Genomic DNA, 15,946 nt, shown 5'->3' with positions numbered 1-15,946 from the left:
GGGAGGGTTGCGGGTGGGGGGGAAGTTATGGGAGGGGGAAGCCATTGTAATCCATAAGCTGTACACTGGAAATTTATATTCATTAAATAAAAGTTAAAAAAAAATCCACTGTTTTGAACTATATGATTCAGTGCCAATAGTGATGGAACACGGACATAAGCCTCAGCCATTTTCCCTCATTGCCCAAAGGAGATAAACTTTGGAATGCATTCCTTGCCCTTGATTCTCAGTTGGATCTCACACTCTTTTGTCTTCATACCCCACACCCCCCAGCCACCTGAAAGACCAGTTTCTCTGAAGACCTGAAAGACCCATTCCAGGAACTCCCCTCTGCCTGCTGCCCCCTAGCCACCCCCATCCCTAGCCCTCTTAAAATATAAAAAGGCCCAGCCCCTGGGGGTGGAGGCCTTCTGGCACACTTCCATAATGGGCACATGGGCAGTTGGTCACCCACCTCTACGGATTTATTTTCTCTGAATAAACTCAATCTGGCTGTAAATTCGTGCACTGCCTCCTTTCTATTCTGCGCCTCTTTTCCTAACATTTTGGTACCCTGTGTGAGGAGGCACCAATCTGCAACTCTTTCCCTAACAAATAGTATCTTCACCATAGCAGAACTGTTAGGTAGGAAGTCAGTTATGAGCTTATGTGTGTGTGACAGGCCTAAAGAGAAGACATCTATATGCATCTGCATCTCAAAGTCATCCTAACAATGTTTCAGGGGAAGCCCAGATTTCGCATCCTGCCTGCCCTGCCCCCTTCTACCTGATAACCTGCCAGGTGGAGGCCCTCACCCCTCCTGCTTCCTGCCTGATAAATCTTCCACAATCTCCCAGGTGCAGCCCAGTATCTGCATGTCAAACACCCTGCTCCCTTCCTCAGGTCTGATAACATTTGCATCCATAAAGTCCTTTGTTTCAGACCTTCAAGAGAAGTTTTTCTATTTACATCCAAAAAGCCCTTTGTTCCAAGAGGAGCAGAGGTGGGGAAGCAAGACCCATCTCCTTAAAACCCCCAGCCTCAACTGGACTGTGCGCTCAGCTCTCTGCGTCTTTGCTGAGCCCCCCGCCTGGCCTGGCCGGGTGTACTCTCCACTCACCCATGCAGCCCCCCCCTCTCCCCCAGTCTGAGGGACTGGGCACTCTCTCTCAGGCCCTGTCTGGAGAGGTGCCCATCCGTCCTTACAGATGTTCCTTCTCTCTCTGTCTCTCTCTCTCTCACTGTCTAACTCTGCCTGTCCAAAAAAAAAAAAAGAATCTTAATGAAGAATGGGATGGCAGAGGGAGTAGGAGATCGGATGGTTTGCGGGTGGGAGGGTGGTTATGGGGGGAAAAAGCTGCTATAATCCAAAAGTTGTACTTTTGAAATTTATATTTATTAAATAAAAGTTTTCTGTTAAAAAGCAAATATAGGCATTTAATAATATAAATACCCATATAAGGACTGCTTTGGTGGTATCACATTAATTCCATTTTGTTGTGTTTTCATTTTAATCACATTTAAAATATAATTTTACTGTGATTTTCCTTTACTCCATAAGTTACTTAGGAGTATATTATTTAGTTTTTAAGAATTTGAGAATTTTCAAGACATATTTCATTGCTGGTTTTAAATTTAATTACATTGTTGTCAGAGAACAGCCTGTACATGACTTGATTCTTCCTAAACTTTGGAAGACTTTATTTATGACTCAGGATATTAACTACTTCGATAATATCCCATGTGCTCTTGAGAAAATACAAATTCTGAGGTTATTATACATGTCAATTAGGTCCATTTAAATAGAGTAGCTCACACTTTCTTTTTTTTAAAGAGATAAATAGGCACATAATGTCTTTTTTAAAAATTTTATTTATTTGAAAGAGTACACAGAGAATGAGAGAGAGAGAGAGAGAGAGAGGTCTTCAATCTGATGGTTCTCTCCCCAGTTGGCTGCAACGGCCGGAGCTGTGCTGATCCGAAGCCAGGAGCCAGGAGCTTCCTCCAGGTCTCCCATGTGGGTGCAGGGGTCGAAGGACATGAGCCATCTTCCACTGCTTTCCCAGGCCACAGCAGAGAGCTGGATCGGAAGTGGAGCAACCGTGACTCAAACCTCACCCATATGAGATGCCGGCACTGCAGGCAGGGGCTTTAGCTGCCACACCACAGCGCCACCCTACTCATACTTTCTATATCTCTACTGACTCCTTGATTTTTCACTTGTTGAGAGGAGGGTATCGAAATTTCTGACTATGATGGCTTGGCTTTCAGTTTTGTTTCATGTGGTTTTTAGTTCTGCTATTTGGGACACAAAAGTATAGGATTTCTGGTTTATTGATTGACGACTTTATTGTTAAGTGGTCTTTGGTACTAGTCTTTCCTCTGAAACCTGTTTTCTATGATGTTAATGGAGCCACACTGTCCTGTGCTTTGCTACAATCCCTTTCCTCCAGGACAAAGACTCGAATAATACCTCTCTAGTTGAGAGGTAAGTGGAATGAAATTGGTCATAATGTGTCTCCTCCAAGAAACTTGAGGCTTATTATACTTGTTCATAAAGAAAATCTTTGTCAGAGTGTCTCCTGTAAGGTAGGGTCTATTTCTCTAGAAGGCCTGTGGTGAAGGGAGAGAGGGAGGATCCTAAGAGTGTCCACAGAAAATAAGGTAAGAGGAGCATCTGGTGGATGAGGGTACGTGTTCAGAAGAGCTTCCCCCACAAGGCCCACATGTCTGTTTCTAAGCCAGTCTCTTTGTTGGGTGCCTTCGTCAGTTTAAGATGATGGTTTTTTGCATGGAAACACCTAAGACAACTCGCGGCATGTGTACATCTGCCTCATCCTCCCTACTGTTAGACCCAAGCCTGTGTACTACACCTGCAGAGGTGCTCAGGCCGCCCATGTCTGAAACAAGAGTGGAATACTAAGAAGAGCAAGTGTATTCCCTGAAGACCTGACAGCCTGAAGGCAAGGATTTCACACTGGGAAACAGAGAAGTGAGGAGAGGTATGTGGGCAGTAGGAAAAGGAGGTGGGATGGAAAATATCCTTGGTGGGAGCTAAGCCGTAAATGATCTTCAGGGTATATAGAAGAATTTGTAGGAGGGAAGTGGATGATTCCCAATTCCACATGGACTTAACATTGCCTGATTAGTCTGAACGTGTTTCACACAAGGCATGTCAGAGCTGGCGTGTAGTAGAAGGTGAGCGAGGACAGAATGAACCACTGAATGGGGTGACAACCATGAAGATGGAGGAAACACCCTCTCCCTTGCCACGTGTTCCACCACCAAAATCGAGCATGGAGTCGTGAGGAGGGGGCATGTCAGCATGGGAAAGCTCCTGAGCAGTGCCAACCACATTGCCCCCTTCCGCACCCAGAATTTCTCGGCTCCCTCAGCTTCATCTCACCCCCCCCCCCCCCCCGGGCACGTGCAGGTGCTGCATTGTGATGGCTAAGCCCCTCCCGGTCAGGTTTGGATGAGCTGGACAATGACTGGATGACCCAACAAAGGCCAAGGGTGTGGCCCAGCGCCACGCAGGCCAGAGTATAAATAGGGGGGCACTGGAGGCCTGGAGTAGACCACTGGGCGGAGCTGCGATGGAGAAGATGAGCCGGCAGCGCGCTGCTAGTGCCAATGGGAGCAGAAAGAGGAAGGCCTCCTCCACCCAGGCCCGGCGGAAACGCCCAGGTGAGCCGACCCACACGAGCTCCCCCTCTTCTTCCGCTTGGCTCCTCCCTCCCAGGGCTCCTACCGTGTCCCGGCCTCACTCCAGCCTGCACTCACCCCAGACCCTCCCCGGAAGTCCCTGTTCCCATGCCTCCTCCACCCTGTGTTCCCAAACCAAAGCCCTTCTCTGACCTCCCTGCTGTCCTTCCAGAACGCAGAGGCCGAGCACGTGTGCGTGTTCGAGGGAGAAAGATGGCCAGCCCCAGGCGCAGCCCCAGGCGCAGCCCTCCGAAGAAACCCAGGAGAGCCAAAGGGCTCAAACCCATCATGGTTTATTACTGTCTGAACAAGAAAGTCCATCAGAACGTGCCCGCCCGGTGCCAAAGTAGCCAGGGTGGCCCCAGCACCTCCCGTGTGGCCCAGCCTGCCTTAAGCTCAACACCCAGGCAGGGGGCTCTGGGGTCATCCGAGAAGATACCAGTGGTCCCGGCACAAGGGAATGGCCAGTAAACAGATGTTGGGTTTTGCCCGGACATCGTGAACTCATTGTGATGATTAAAATAAATGAGCCTCTGGTGAAATGTGTGTGCGTGTGTGTGTACGTGCGCGTACCGGAGGGTGGGAGGGAGGCAGGGAGAGGGGTGTGTGGGAAGGCAGAGGTGTGTCGTGCAGGGCTGAAGGCCGGACGCACAGGTGCACAGCCAGCCAGGCACGGGTAGGGGGAAGGCCTGGTTTGCACTGAGCCCCGAACACAACTTTCCTCCTCAGCACTATCTCCCCAGTAGTGCTGAAAAATGTCTGATGCTTTTCACGTGTTTGCAGGTGGTGGGGACAAGGTAGCGCCATCAGAGTGTAGCTGGCCAGAACTGAGTGGTGGTAAGGTTTGTGGGACGACAGTGCCATCCCTCTGTGAACTCAGAGAAAAACATCACCTCTAGACCACTTACCTCACAATGGTGAGTGTTACATCCTGCCCTGTGCTGTAAGCAACTCAAAAGACCAAAACACTCACCCATACAAGTTGAGGACAACACCAAGGACTAACGCAATGCTATTGGGAGGCTACAGACCCAAAACTGATTAGGTCTTCCTCCCTCCCTCCCTCCCTCCCTCATTCCTTCCCTCCCTCCCTCCCTCCCTTCTTCCTTCCTTCCTTCCTTTTATTTATTTATTTACTTGAGTGACAGAGAGACAGAGAGCAAGGTCTTCCATCCACTAGCTCACTACCCAAATGATCGCAATGGCTGGGGCTGTGCCAGGCCAAAACTAGGAACCAGGAGCTTCTTCCAGGTCTGTCACATGGTGCAGGGGCCCAAACACTTGGACCATCTTCCACTGCTTTCCCAGGCGCATTAGCAGGGAGCTGGATTGGAAGTGGAGCATCCAGGACTCTAACTGACACCCATATGGGATGCCAGTGCCACAGGCAGAGACTTAACCTACTAAGCCACAGTGGAGGCCCCTAGGCCACTTTCTTGATAAACTTTGGGATTGATCCTGCGCTGTGGCATAGCAGGTTAAGCCACAGCCTGTGGTACCAGCATCCGTATAGATATCAGTTCATGTCCCAGCTGCTCCGCTTCTGATCCAGCTCCCTACTAATGCCCTGGGGAAAGCAGCCGAAGATGGCCCAAGTGTTTGGGCCTTTGCCATCCACACGAGAGACCGAGATGAAGCTCTTGCCTCCTGGCTTCAGCCTGGCCCAGCCATGGCCACTGTGGCCATCTGGGGAGTGAACCAGCAGATGGAAGATCTCTTTGTCTCTCCCTTTCTCTGTACCTCTGTCTTTCAAATAATAAATAAATAAATATATCTCAAAAAAGAAAATTGGTTATGGGCAGATTGCATAGGACGGCCAGGGCGGTGGGAGTGGTTTGCCCCTGGTGCATCGGGAAGAAATGTGTCATGTGAAACAACAAAAAGGAAGGGTCTGGCAACTGAGCTGGCCCATAAGAAGCCCTGCATTTAAAAAATGCGTTTGTTTATTTGAGAGGTGGAGTTACAGAGAGGAAGCGACAGAGAGAAAGCTCTCCCATCCACTGGTTCAAGCCCCCCAAAGTGGCTGCAACAGCTGAAACTGAGCTGAGCCTATCCTAAGCCAGGAGCCAAGAGCTTCTTCCAGGTCTCCCAGGGGGGTGCAGGGGCCATCCACCACTGCTTTCCAAGGCACATTAGTAGGGAGCTGGATTGAAAGAGGAGTAGCCGGGACAGGAACTGGCATCCATATGGGATGCCAGTGCCAGAGGTGGAACCTTAACCTAGTGCACCACAGGGCCAGTCCCAGCCCCATGTCTTGTATTGAAGTGTGAGGGTTCAATACCCAGCTCTTCCTCCTGATCCCAACTTCCTGCCAATTGCAGACCATGGAAGTCAGGGGTGATGGCTCAAGTAATTGGGCTCCTGCCACCAATACGGGAGATCTGGATTGAGTCTCTGACCACAGGCTTTGTCTTCAGCTGAGGACATTGTCAGCATTTGTATAGTAAATCAGCCAGTGGAAGTGTGTACTCTTTCTTGCTCTCTCTCTCCTCTTCTCTTATCCCCCCCCCCCCTTTAAAGAACTAAATAAAAGTCAAAAGAAATAATATTTTGGTATAAATCTAAACAAACTATGTACAGATCCATACACTGAAAACCACAAAATGCTGAGGAAAGAAATAAAAACAGGGGCAGAGTCATGGCGTAGCAGGTAAAGCCGCTGTCTATGATGCCGGCATCCCATATAGGCGCCAGTTTATGTCCCAGCTGCTCCACTTTTGATCCAGCTCCCTATTAAGGCCTTGGAAAAGCAGTGGAATATGACCCAAGTGTTTGGGCCCCTGCCACCCATGTGGGAGACCTGAATGAAGCTCTTGGCTCCTGGCTACAACCTGGGTCAACACTGGCTGTTGTAGCCATCTAGGGAGCGAATCAGTGGATGGAAGATCTCTCTCTGTGTCTGTAGCTCTGACTTTAAAAATAAACAAATCTTTAAGATAAGATGAAATTAAAATTTCAATTCTCTACATATGGACCTATGGGTGCAGCTGCATCAAAATCACAGTAGATATCAACACATTGATTTTAAAGTTTATAAATAAAGGCATATGATATAAAGTAAAAAATTCTGGATAAGTACAACAAAGTTGGAGGGCTGACACTACCTGCTTTTAAGACTTAAAACTACAGTAAACAGGGCTAGTGTTGTGGTGTAGTGGATGAAGCTGCTGTCTGTGACACCGGCATCCCAAATGGGTGCTGGCTCAAGTCCCGGCTGCTCCACTTTTGATCCAATTCACTGCTGACACACCTGGGAAAGTAGTGAAAGATGGCCCACATGGGAGACCTAGAAGAGGCTCCTGGCTCCTGGCTTCAGCTTGGCTGAGCTCTAGCTGTTGCAATCATTTGTGGAGTGAACCAACAGGAGGAAGATGTCTCCATCTTTCTCTGTAACTCTGCCTTTCAAATAAAATAAAATAAAAAAGCATTGTGATGTTGGTGGGGGTACAGATAGTTACATGAAGAGAAAAATAATCTAGAAATAGATTCGCACAAATATGACCAACTGATTTTTGACAAAACTTCCATGGCAATTCAATGGAGAAAGAACAGCTTTTTCAACAAATGGTACTTAAATAATTGGTTATGATGACCCCGTGTTTATGCCTACTCAAGGTCTTCTGTCCCCTCACCCTGGAAGTTTGTCATGCATCTTATGATGGTTTGTCATGCTGTGGTTTATCTTGTGATTCTTTGTGTCATGCTATGGAGATATGCTAATATTGTGGTTTTCAATTTTAAATACGCTGTGCGGTTGATGATTGCCGCCTCTCTTCTCACACTGCACCAGAGAGTGTTGTTGTGCTTAGAGTTGGCCCATCTGCGCAGATGTAATAAACTTCCTCTTGCTTTTATTGCATCGGTTGGACTGGAATTCGTGCTTCTGGGGGTCTCTCTCTATAGGACACCAATTTTTGGGGTCCTACATTGGGGGCTCGTCCGGGATTTGGAGACCCCAGACCCACGCTCCATTTTCCAATCGGAGGTAAGTTTTTGCTGTTTTAAGTGTTTTTCTTTTGTGTTCTGTTGATTTTGTTGATTTTTTATTTTTTCCCGGGGCGCTTGACGTACCGGAGGTTCATGTTTTACTGAGGTTGTGCCTGCAGGACCTGTATCTGAAAAGAGCCAGTAGTAGGAAGGACAGACGTGTCAAGACCCCTGGCTCAGGCCCTTGGAGGACGCTCCATTGGCGGTATTCTGGGGGGGGCCTGGCGGGTGGCAGCCGCTTCGCTCCCATCACTAAGCTTACCTGGGGAGCGTGGCGGGTGGCAGCCGCTTCGCTCTCATCGGAAGCTCTGGTTAGGATTTAGTAGGGTTTTTTTCCCGGGAGAAGAGCTGGTGGCAGCAGCCACTCCCGTTTTGGTTTCAGTTTTGTTGCGCGCAGGTCTCGTCTCATTAGGGCGCGCAGGTCTCGTTCCAGTGTTGTGCGCAGTGTCTTTGTGAAGTCTTGTGATTTGTGAGTCTTGTGGTTGTTTTCTGTGTTTTAATATACTAACCTCACTTGCCTTTCCCCTCCAACATGGGACAGGAATTAACTACACCTTTGAGTCTTACTTTAGATCATTGGAAAGAGGTCCGGGAGCGGGCCCAAAACTTGTCTGTGAGAGTGCAGAAGAAAAACTGGACAAGTTTTTGTACGTCCGAGTGGCCAGCCTTCAACATCGGGTGGCCGCGGGATGGGACTTTTGACTCTCGAATTATCTTACAGGTGAAGAGCCAGGTCTGCAGAGAAGGCAAGGAAGGGCACCCGGATCAAGTGCCCTATATCTTTGTGTGGGAAGACCTGGCACAATATCCCCCAAAATGGGTAAAACCCTTTCTCCCGGCTGACCGGGTCGTGGCGGGTGCTTTACCCGCCCCGCCCCCGTCCGTAACACCTTTAAAACCGCAACCCGCGGATCAGAGCGGGCTCCCGTCAGTTGACATCTTTGTGTGGGAAGACCCAGCGCAAAATTCGCTGGTTGCCCCTGCCTCGGCCCTTTGCCCATTAAAGGAGTTAGATTCCCACAAGGCGAAGAAACCCTTGGTCCTCCCGGGCGGGCAGGAGGATCTTTTGCTTTTTGACACCCCACCGCCTTACGCACCCCTCCCGAGAGAGCCTATGGCACCTTCCCCAGATTCTACGCAGGGGGATTCTACGCAGGGAGAAAGGGGGGAGGAACCCCCGGCTCGTACAACCCCCATGGGTGCCAGGCTGCGCTTGCGTCGGGGAGGGGGGAGTGAGGGTGGCCAGTGGGAGGCACAGGCTTTCCCACTTCGCTCGGTGGGGAATCAGATGCAATATTGGCCGTTTTCAGCCTCAGATTTGTACAATTGGAAAACCCATAACCCGCCTTTTTCTCAAGATCCACAAGCTTTGACAGGATTAATTGAATCTATTCTTTTGACCCATCAACCGACTTGGGATGACTGCCAGCAGCTTCTGCAGGCTCTCCTGACCACGGAGGAGAGACAGCGAGTTCTCACGGAAGCTCGAAAAAATGTTCCAGGGGACAACGGTCAACCTACTCAACTGCCAAACGAGATTGACGCAGCATTCCCGTTGACCAGACCAGATTGGGATTTTAGTACGGCAGCCGGTAGGGAACGACTCCGTCTCTATCGCCAGATTCTCCTGACAGGTCTCAGAGGGGCAGGGAGACGCCCCACCAATTTGGCTAAGGTACGTGCCATAACTCAGGGTAATGAGGAGACCCCGGCGGGGTTTCTAGAAAGATTGATGGAGGGATACCGGATGTACACCCCGTTTGACCCCCAGGCTCCTGACCGGCAGTCAGATGTAATAATGTCTTTCATTGGCCAATCGGCCCCAGATATCCGAGCACGGTTGCAGAGACTGGAGGGCTTACAGGGTTATACATTGCAGGACCTCCTAAAAGAGGCAGAGAGAATCTTTAATAAGAGGGAAACTAAAGAAGAAAAAGAGGAAAGAATGCAAAAAGAACAAGATCAGAGAGACAAAAAGAAAAATAGGGAACTAGCTAAAATTTTGGTCACCGCAGTAAACGAATCTAATAGGCAGGATAGGTCAGGTTATGGAAGAGGTCAAACAAAGAAATACCCGGGAGACAGAAATAAACCGTGGGTAGAACGAGATCAGTGTGCGTACTGTAAGGAAAGAGGACACTGGGCCAGAGACTGTCCAAACAAGAATACCACCAGAAGAAGAAAGGAGACTGACATTCCAGTTCTTCCCCTAGGGGAAGAGGACGATTACTAGGGGGGTCAGGGCCAGGAGCCTCCCCCTGAGCCCCGGGTAACCCTGAGAGTGGGAGGCAGGCCGGTCACGTTTATGGTGGATACCGGAGCTCAGCACTCTGTTTTAAACAAAAATATTGGCCCCCTTAGCTCAAAAATTTCTTGCGTCCAGGGAGCAACTGGAAGAAAAATGTGCCGTTGGACCACAGAACGACAGGTAGATCTAGCCACTGGCCAGGTCACCCACTCATTTCTTTTAGTACCAGACTGCCCGTATCCATTATTAGGAAGAGATTTGCTATCTAAGGTGGGAGCCCAGATTCATTTCCAGAAGGAAGGGGCCTCAGTGACGGACTCTGGAGGGCGCCTTCTGCAGGTATTGACTTTACAATTAAGAGATGAACATCGTCTCTATGACAATGACAAAGAAAAAATAAAAACCTCACTAGCCCCTGAGTGGATTGAAAAGTTTCCGAGTTCTTGGGCAGAGACCGGAGGGATAGGATTAGCAATTCAGCAGCCACCTATAATAGTAAATGTGAAGCCTACAGCTGAACCAATATCTGTACGGCAGTATCCTATGACCAAGGAAGCAAAGGATGGAATCCGGCCTCATATTAAAAGATTGCTGGACTTGGGAATATTAAAACCCTGCCAATCCCCTTGGAACACACCCTTACTGCCGGTACGGAAACCAGGCACCAGTGACTTCCGACCTGTGCAGGACTTACGCGAGGTAAATCGTCGGGTCGAAGACATTCACCCGACCGTGCCAAATCCGTACAACTTGCTAAGCACTTTGCCTCCATCGCGCACTTGGTATACAGTGCTAGATTTAAAAGATGCTTTCTTTTGTCTGAGATTGAGCCCCCAGAGCCAACCTTTGTTTGCATTCGAATGGAAGGACCCGGAGATCGGATTCTCAGGGCAATTGACTTGGACCAGACTCCCACAAGGATTTAAAAATTCGCCCACACTATTCGATGAGGCCTTACATCATGACTTGGCAAGTTTTAGGGTGAGTAACCCTCAATGGACTCTTTTACAGTATGTGGATGATTTACTCCTGGCAGCAGAAACCGAAGAGGACTGTAAACAGGGAACGGAATCCCTGCTCCAGAAGCTAGGCGAACTGGGATATCGCGCCTCTGCCAAAAAGGCCCAAATATGTGCCCGACAGGTAGTTTACCTGGGTTATAAATTGAGAGGGGGCAGGAGGTGGCTAACAGAGGGACGTAAACAGGCGGTGGCGCTTATACCCCCACCTAAAAACCCACGCCAGTTGAGGGAATTTCTGGGAAGTGCTGGTTTCTGCCGCCTGTGGATTCCTGGGTTTGCGGAGATTGCGGCTTCCCTATATCCCCTCACAAAAAATAATTCCCCTTACATCTGGGGAGAAGAACAGCAGTTGGCCTTCGATCAACTAAAAAAGGCCCTCTTGGAAGCCCCCGCACTAAGCCTGCCTGACCCCAACAAGCCTTTTATCCTATATATAGACGAAAGAAGGGGGATTGCAAAGGGAGTCTTGACCCAAAAATTAGGGCCTTGGAAGAGACCGGTGGCCTATTTTTCAAAGAAATTGGACAGTGTCGCCTCTGGGTGGCCCCCGTGTCTTCGCATGATAGCGGCGGTGGCCACGATTGTGAAAGATTCCGACAAACTGACTCTGGGACAGCCACTGACCGTAGTGACGTCTCATGCTATTGAGACGGTCATACGTCAGCCACCTGATCGATGGCTATCAAATGCCAGAATTACCCATTACCAAGCAATGTTACTCAACCCCGAGCGCATCCGGTTTGGAACGACGGCCTCTCTCAACCCCGCCACTCTACTGCCGGAACCAGGAGACCATACGCAGGTCAGTCACAATTGCCAACAGGTACTGGCTGAAGTCTACGGGGCCCGTGAGGACTTGACAGACCAGCCCCTGCCAGACGCGGAGTACACCTGGTATACAGATGGCAGCAGCTTCCTCCATCAAGGTGAGAGGAGGGCAGGGGCGGCGGTGGTCGACGGAAAGACTGTTGTTTGGGCCTCTGCCTTACCACCAGGCACTTCAGCACAAAAAGCTGAGTTGGTAGCTCTGACTGAGGCCTTAAAACAGGCAAAAGGAAAGAGGGTAAACATTTATACAGATAGTCGATACGCCTTCGCTACGGCGCATGTGCATGGTGAAATATACAAAAGAAGGGGACTGCTTACTTCAGCAGGCAGAGAAATTAAAAATAAGCAGGAAATCCTAGATCTCCTACAGGCCCTCTTCTTGCCAAAGAAGGTGAGCATCATACATTGCCCTGGCCACCAAAAAGGAGAGGATCCAGTGGCACAGGGTAACCGGATGGCGGATGAGGTGGCCAGAACAAGCGCCTTGGGTAGCTGCGCATTAAACATCAATGTGCAAGATTCTCCCAGCCAGGGGCCGGAATGGAATTATACCGAACAAGATGAGGCATCCATACAAAGGTTAGGGGGAATTTACGACGAGACCACTAAAAGCTGGAAAATACAGGGCAAAGTCGTGCTACCCACAAAAGAAACTAGAAGATTAGTGCAAGATCTACATAGATGGACACATTTAGGGTATAAGAAATTAAAGACCTTACTGGATAGAGAGGAGATTTCTTATTTTTTATTGGGACTACCTGCAGCAGTAAAACAAACCGTAGAGGCCTGCATCCCATGCGCCAAGGTAAATCCCAGATGTTCTAAAATACCTGAAGGAGTCCGGATACGGGGGGCTAGACCTGGAATTAATTGGGAAATAGATTTCACAGAGGTCCGCCCAGGCAGATATGGAATTAAGTACCTTCTAGTGTTCGTAGATACCTTTTCCGGCTGGCCTGAAGCATTTCCAGTGAAGAAGGAGACAGCACAAGTCGTGGTTAAGAAGCTATTAGAAGAAATCTTCCCGCGGTTTGGCTTGCCTAAGGTATTGGGGTCGGATAATGGACCCGCCTTCGTCTCCAGGGTAAGTCAGTTGGTGACCAAAGTGCTGGGGATTGATTGGAAATTGCATTGTGCGTACAGGCCCCAGAGTTCAGGTCAGGTAGAACGAATGAATAGAACACTTAAGGAGACCTTAACTAAATTAACAATGGAGACTGGCACTAGAGACTGGGTCGAACTGCTGCCGATGGCTTTGTTTAGGGCTCGTAATACACCTTCTGTATGTGGACTAACACCCTATGAAATATTGTACGGAGGCCCTCCACCCGCAGCAGATTTGTTGGGACCCAGTATTGACTCATTTGCAACATCCTCTACTTTACAGACCCGCTTCCGAGCTTTACAGCTCATCCACAGGCAAATAGGGGAGCAGCTGACTGCCGTATACCAGTCCAAGTGCCCTACGCTCCCGCATTCGTTCCAGATTGGGGACATTGTCTACGTCCGCAGACACCAGATTAAGACGCTTGAGCCACGTTGGAAGGGACCCTACACGGTATTATTGACTACACCGACCGCGATAAAGGTAGACGGAATTGCCGCTTGGATACACGTGTCACACGTCAAGAGGGCGACAGCTGAACAGAGACAAGAGACCGACGACCCTGCCGACGAGCCGACACCAACATGGAAACTACAACGTACTCAAAACCCACTCAAGATAAGAATTTCAAAATCTGTTTAGTACTGCTTACAATTCTTTTTACCCCTATTATGGGCGACTCGCATGCCCCGGTGAGGCTCACGTGGGAGGTGCAATCTGGTACCACGGAGGTCGTATGGTCCGTTACCCGCGTGGCCCCCTCCGGGACATGGTGGCCTGCCTTGCACCCTGATGTATGTGAGCTAGTAAAGGGAATGGATAACTTAGCAGCCTATGGTGTCGCGTTTGCCCCTGGTGCATTGGTTAGTGGCTCCGTGCGGCTTGGGTGCGAGTCTGAGATAAAAAGATGCCAGTTACAACAACAAGAGTTTTATGTGTGCCCTAAGGATGGCAGGTCTACGAAAGAAAAGGGACGATGCGGGGGAGCAGAATCTTTCTACTGTAAGGCCTGGGGATGTGAGACCACTGGTCACATATATTGGAAACCCTCCTCTAGTTGGGATTGGATTACTGTACACCGTAACTTTACTCCTGGGAGAGATCCCAACTGCTCTATGCCCCTTAATATTTCTTTCACAGAAAAAGGAAAAAAAGCCAACCTTACTGACTGGAAAAGGGGAAGAATATGGGGCTTAAGGTTTTATGTTTCTGATTACAATCCCGGGCTTCTATTTAAAATTCAACTTAAAGAAGAAGCCCTTCCCCAAATTGAAGGTCCCAGTATGTTGGGGAGATGGGAGGGTCAAAGGTCATGGCCTACATTGTCTAGACAAGGGCCTGTGACTGAAGTCGTAACCTCGACTTCCCACCAAAGGCCTGTACCTGGGGCCACAACAATAAAATCCCAGGGCCAACCCACGACCTTGACACTCTCCCAGATAGCAAATACATCTAAAAGTTTTAATTCGACTGATTTGTCCCCTACTGTACGGTCGGATACTTTTTCAATAGTACTACTTTTATCCTTAGTTTTTGTAATACATGGGCTTTCTGCTGCCGCCTATGCCATGATCCTAGCAAGACAGAACCGAAGGCAGGACCACAGGCAGGACCAACGTGTTGAGACCGAAACAATAGAGGGAATATATATAGAAATTCTTTAAATTTTAAGATTAAAATTTGACCAAAAGAAAAGGGGGGAAATGTGAAATTAAGATAGGATGGGGTTAAATCGGAATGTAAAATTAAGATAAAAAGGGTTAAAATGAAGTTGCTTGAGCTAACTGCATATTTTGCTTCTGTGCAAAATGCTTTGGCTTGCAAAATGCATTTTGTTTAAGATAACTAGACTTTAGCTGATCTTGTAACATGTGATGACTGTGCTAGCTGATTTGGTAACATGTGATGAATGTGCTAATGCTTTTATGAGATAATGGAGCATGTGATAATTATTTTAGGAGCTATGTTGAGTTTTTGGTTATGATGACCCCGTGTTTATGCCTACTCAAGGTCTTCTGTCCCCTCACCCTGGAAGTTTGTCATGCATCTTATGATGGTTTGTCATGCTGTGGTTTATCTTGTGATTCTTTGTGTCATGCTATGGAGATATGCTAATATTGTGGTTTTCAATTTTAAATACGCTGTGCGGTTGATGATTGCCGCCTCTCTTCTCACACTGCACCAGAGAGTGTTGTTGTGCTTAGAGTTGGCCCATCTGCGCAGATGTAATAAACTTCCTCTTGCTTTTATTGCATCGGTTGGACTGGAATTCGTGCTTCTGGGGGTCTCTCTCTATAGGACACCAATTTTTGGGGTCCTACAGTGTAGTGGATGAAGCTGCTGTCTGTGACACCGGCATCCCAAATGGGTGCTGGCTCAAGTCCCGGCTGCTCCACTTTTGATCCAATTCACTGCTGACACACCTGGGAAAGTAGTGAAAGATGGCCCACATGGGAGACCTAGAAGAGGCTCCTGGCTCCTGGCTTCAGCTTGGCTGAGCTCTAGCTGTTGCAATCATTTGTGGAGTGAACCAACAGGAGGAAGATGTCTCCATCTTTCTCTGTAACTCTGCCTTTCAAATAAAATAAAATAAAAAAGCATTGTGATGTTGGTGGGGGTACAGATAGTTACATGAAGAGAAAAATAATCTAGAAATAGATTCGCACAAATATGACCAACTGATTTTTGACAAAACTTCCATGGCAATTCAATGGAGAAAGAACAGCTTTTTCAACAAATGGTACTTAAATAATTGGATATACATATGCAAAAAATGGACTTTGGTGTATGCCTTAAATCTTATACATAAATGAGCTCAAAATACAAAATTCAGCTACATAAATCTATACATTTCTAGATAAAATCTAGAAAAAAAATGTCTGTGTGACATTAGGTTAGGCTAAAAGTTTTAGATATGATATTGTTAGGTAGGAAGTCAGTTATGAGCTTATGTGTGTGTGACAGGCCTAAAGAGAAGACATCTATATGCTTCTGCATCTCAAAGTCATCCTAACAATGTTCCAGGGGAAGCCCAGATTTTAGCATCCTGCCTGCCCTGCCCCCTTCTACCTG

The 15,946-nt window shown here is 48.3% G+C and overlaps 1 protein-coding gene across 1 annotated transcript; it reads left to right on the top strand.

Moving 5' to 3' along the window:
• The first annotated feature begins 3,575 nt into the window (after positions 1 to 3,575).
• LOC133753692 (uncharacterized) lies at positions 3,576 to 15,016 on the top strand. The gene is made up of 5 exons (XM_062184380.1): positions 3,576 to 3,666; positions 3,857 to 4,030; positions 4,468 to 4,521; positions 8,466 to 9,346; positions 10,931 to 15,016. Exons 1-5 carry the CDS (start codon positions 3,576 to 3,578, stop codon positions 13,514 to 13,516), a joined length of 3,786 nt encoding a protein of 1,261 aa, XP_062040364.1. The 3' UTR covers positions 13,517 to 15,016.
• The last annotated feature ends 930 nt before the right edge of the window (positions 15,017 to 15,946 follow it).

The sequence above is a fragment of the Lepus europaeus genome, chromosome X (assembly GCF_033115175.1).
Source record: "Lepus europaeus isolate LE1 chromosome X, mLepTim1.pri, whole genome shotgun sequence".
Taxonomy (NCBI): domain Eukaryota; kingdom Metazoa; phylum Chordata; class Mammalia; order Lagomorpha; family Leporidae; genus Lepus; species Lepus europaeus.
Note: the sequence above shows the minus strand (reverse complement) of the source record. Positions and strands in the feature narration are given on the sequence as shown.

What these genes read in the sequence shown, in the direction of transcription:
- LOC133753692 (XM_062184380.1), top strand. Translation starts at nt 3,576, where the DNA reads ATGGAGAAGATGAGCCGGCAGCGCGCTGCTAGTGCCAATGGGAGCAGA. An exon ending in CTGGCCAGAACTGAGTGGTG is followed by an intron (nt 4,522 to 8,465) that starts GTAAGGTTTGTG and finishes TTGTGTGGGAAG; the next exon opens with ACCTGGCACAATATCCCCCA. An exon ending in GCCCCACCAATTTGGCTAAG is followed by an intron (nt 9,347 to 10,930) that starts GTACGTGCCATA and finishes ACTCTTTTACAG; the next exon opens with TATGTGGATGATTTACTCCT.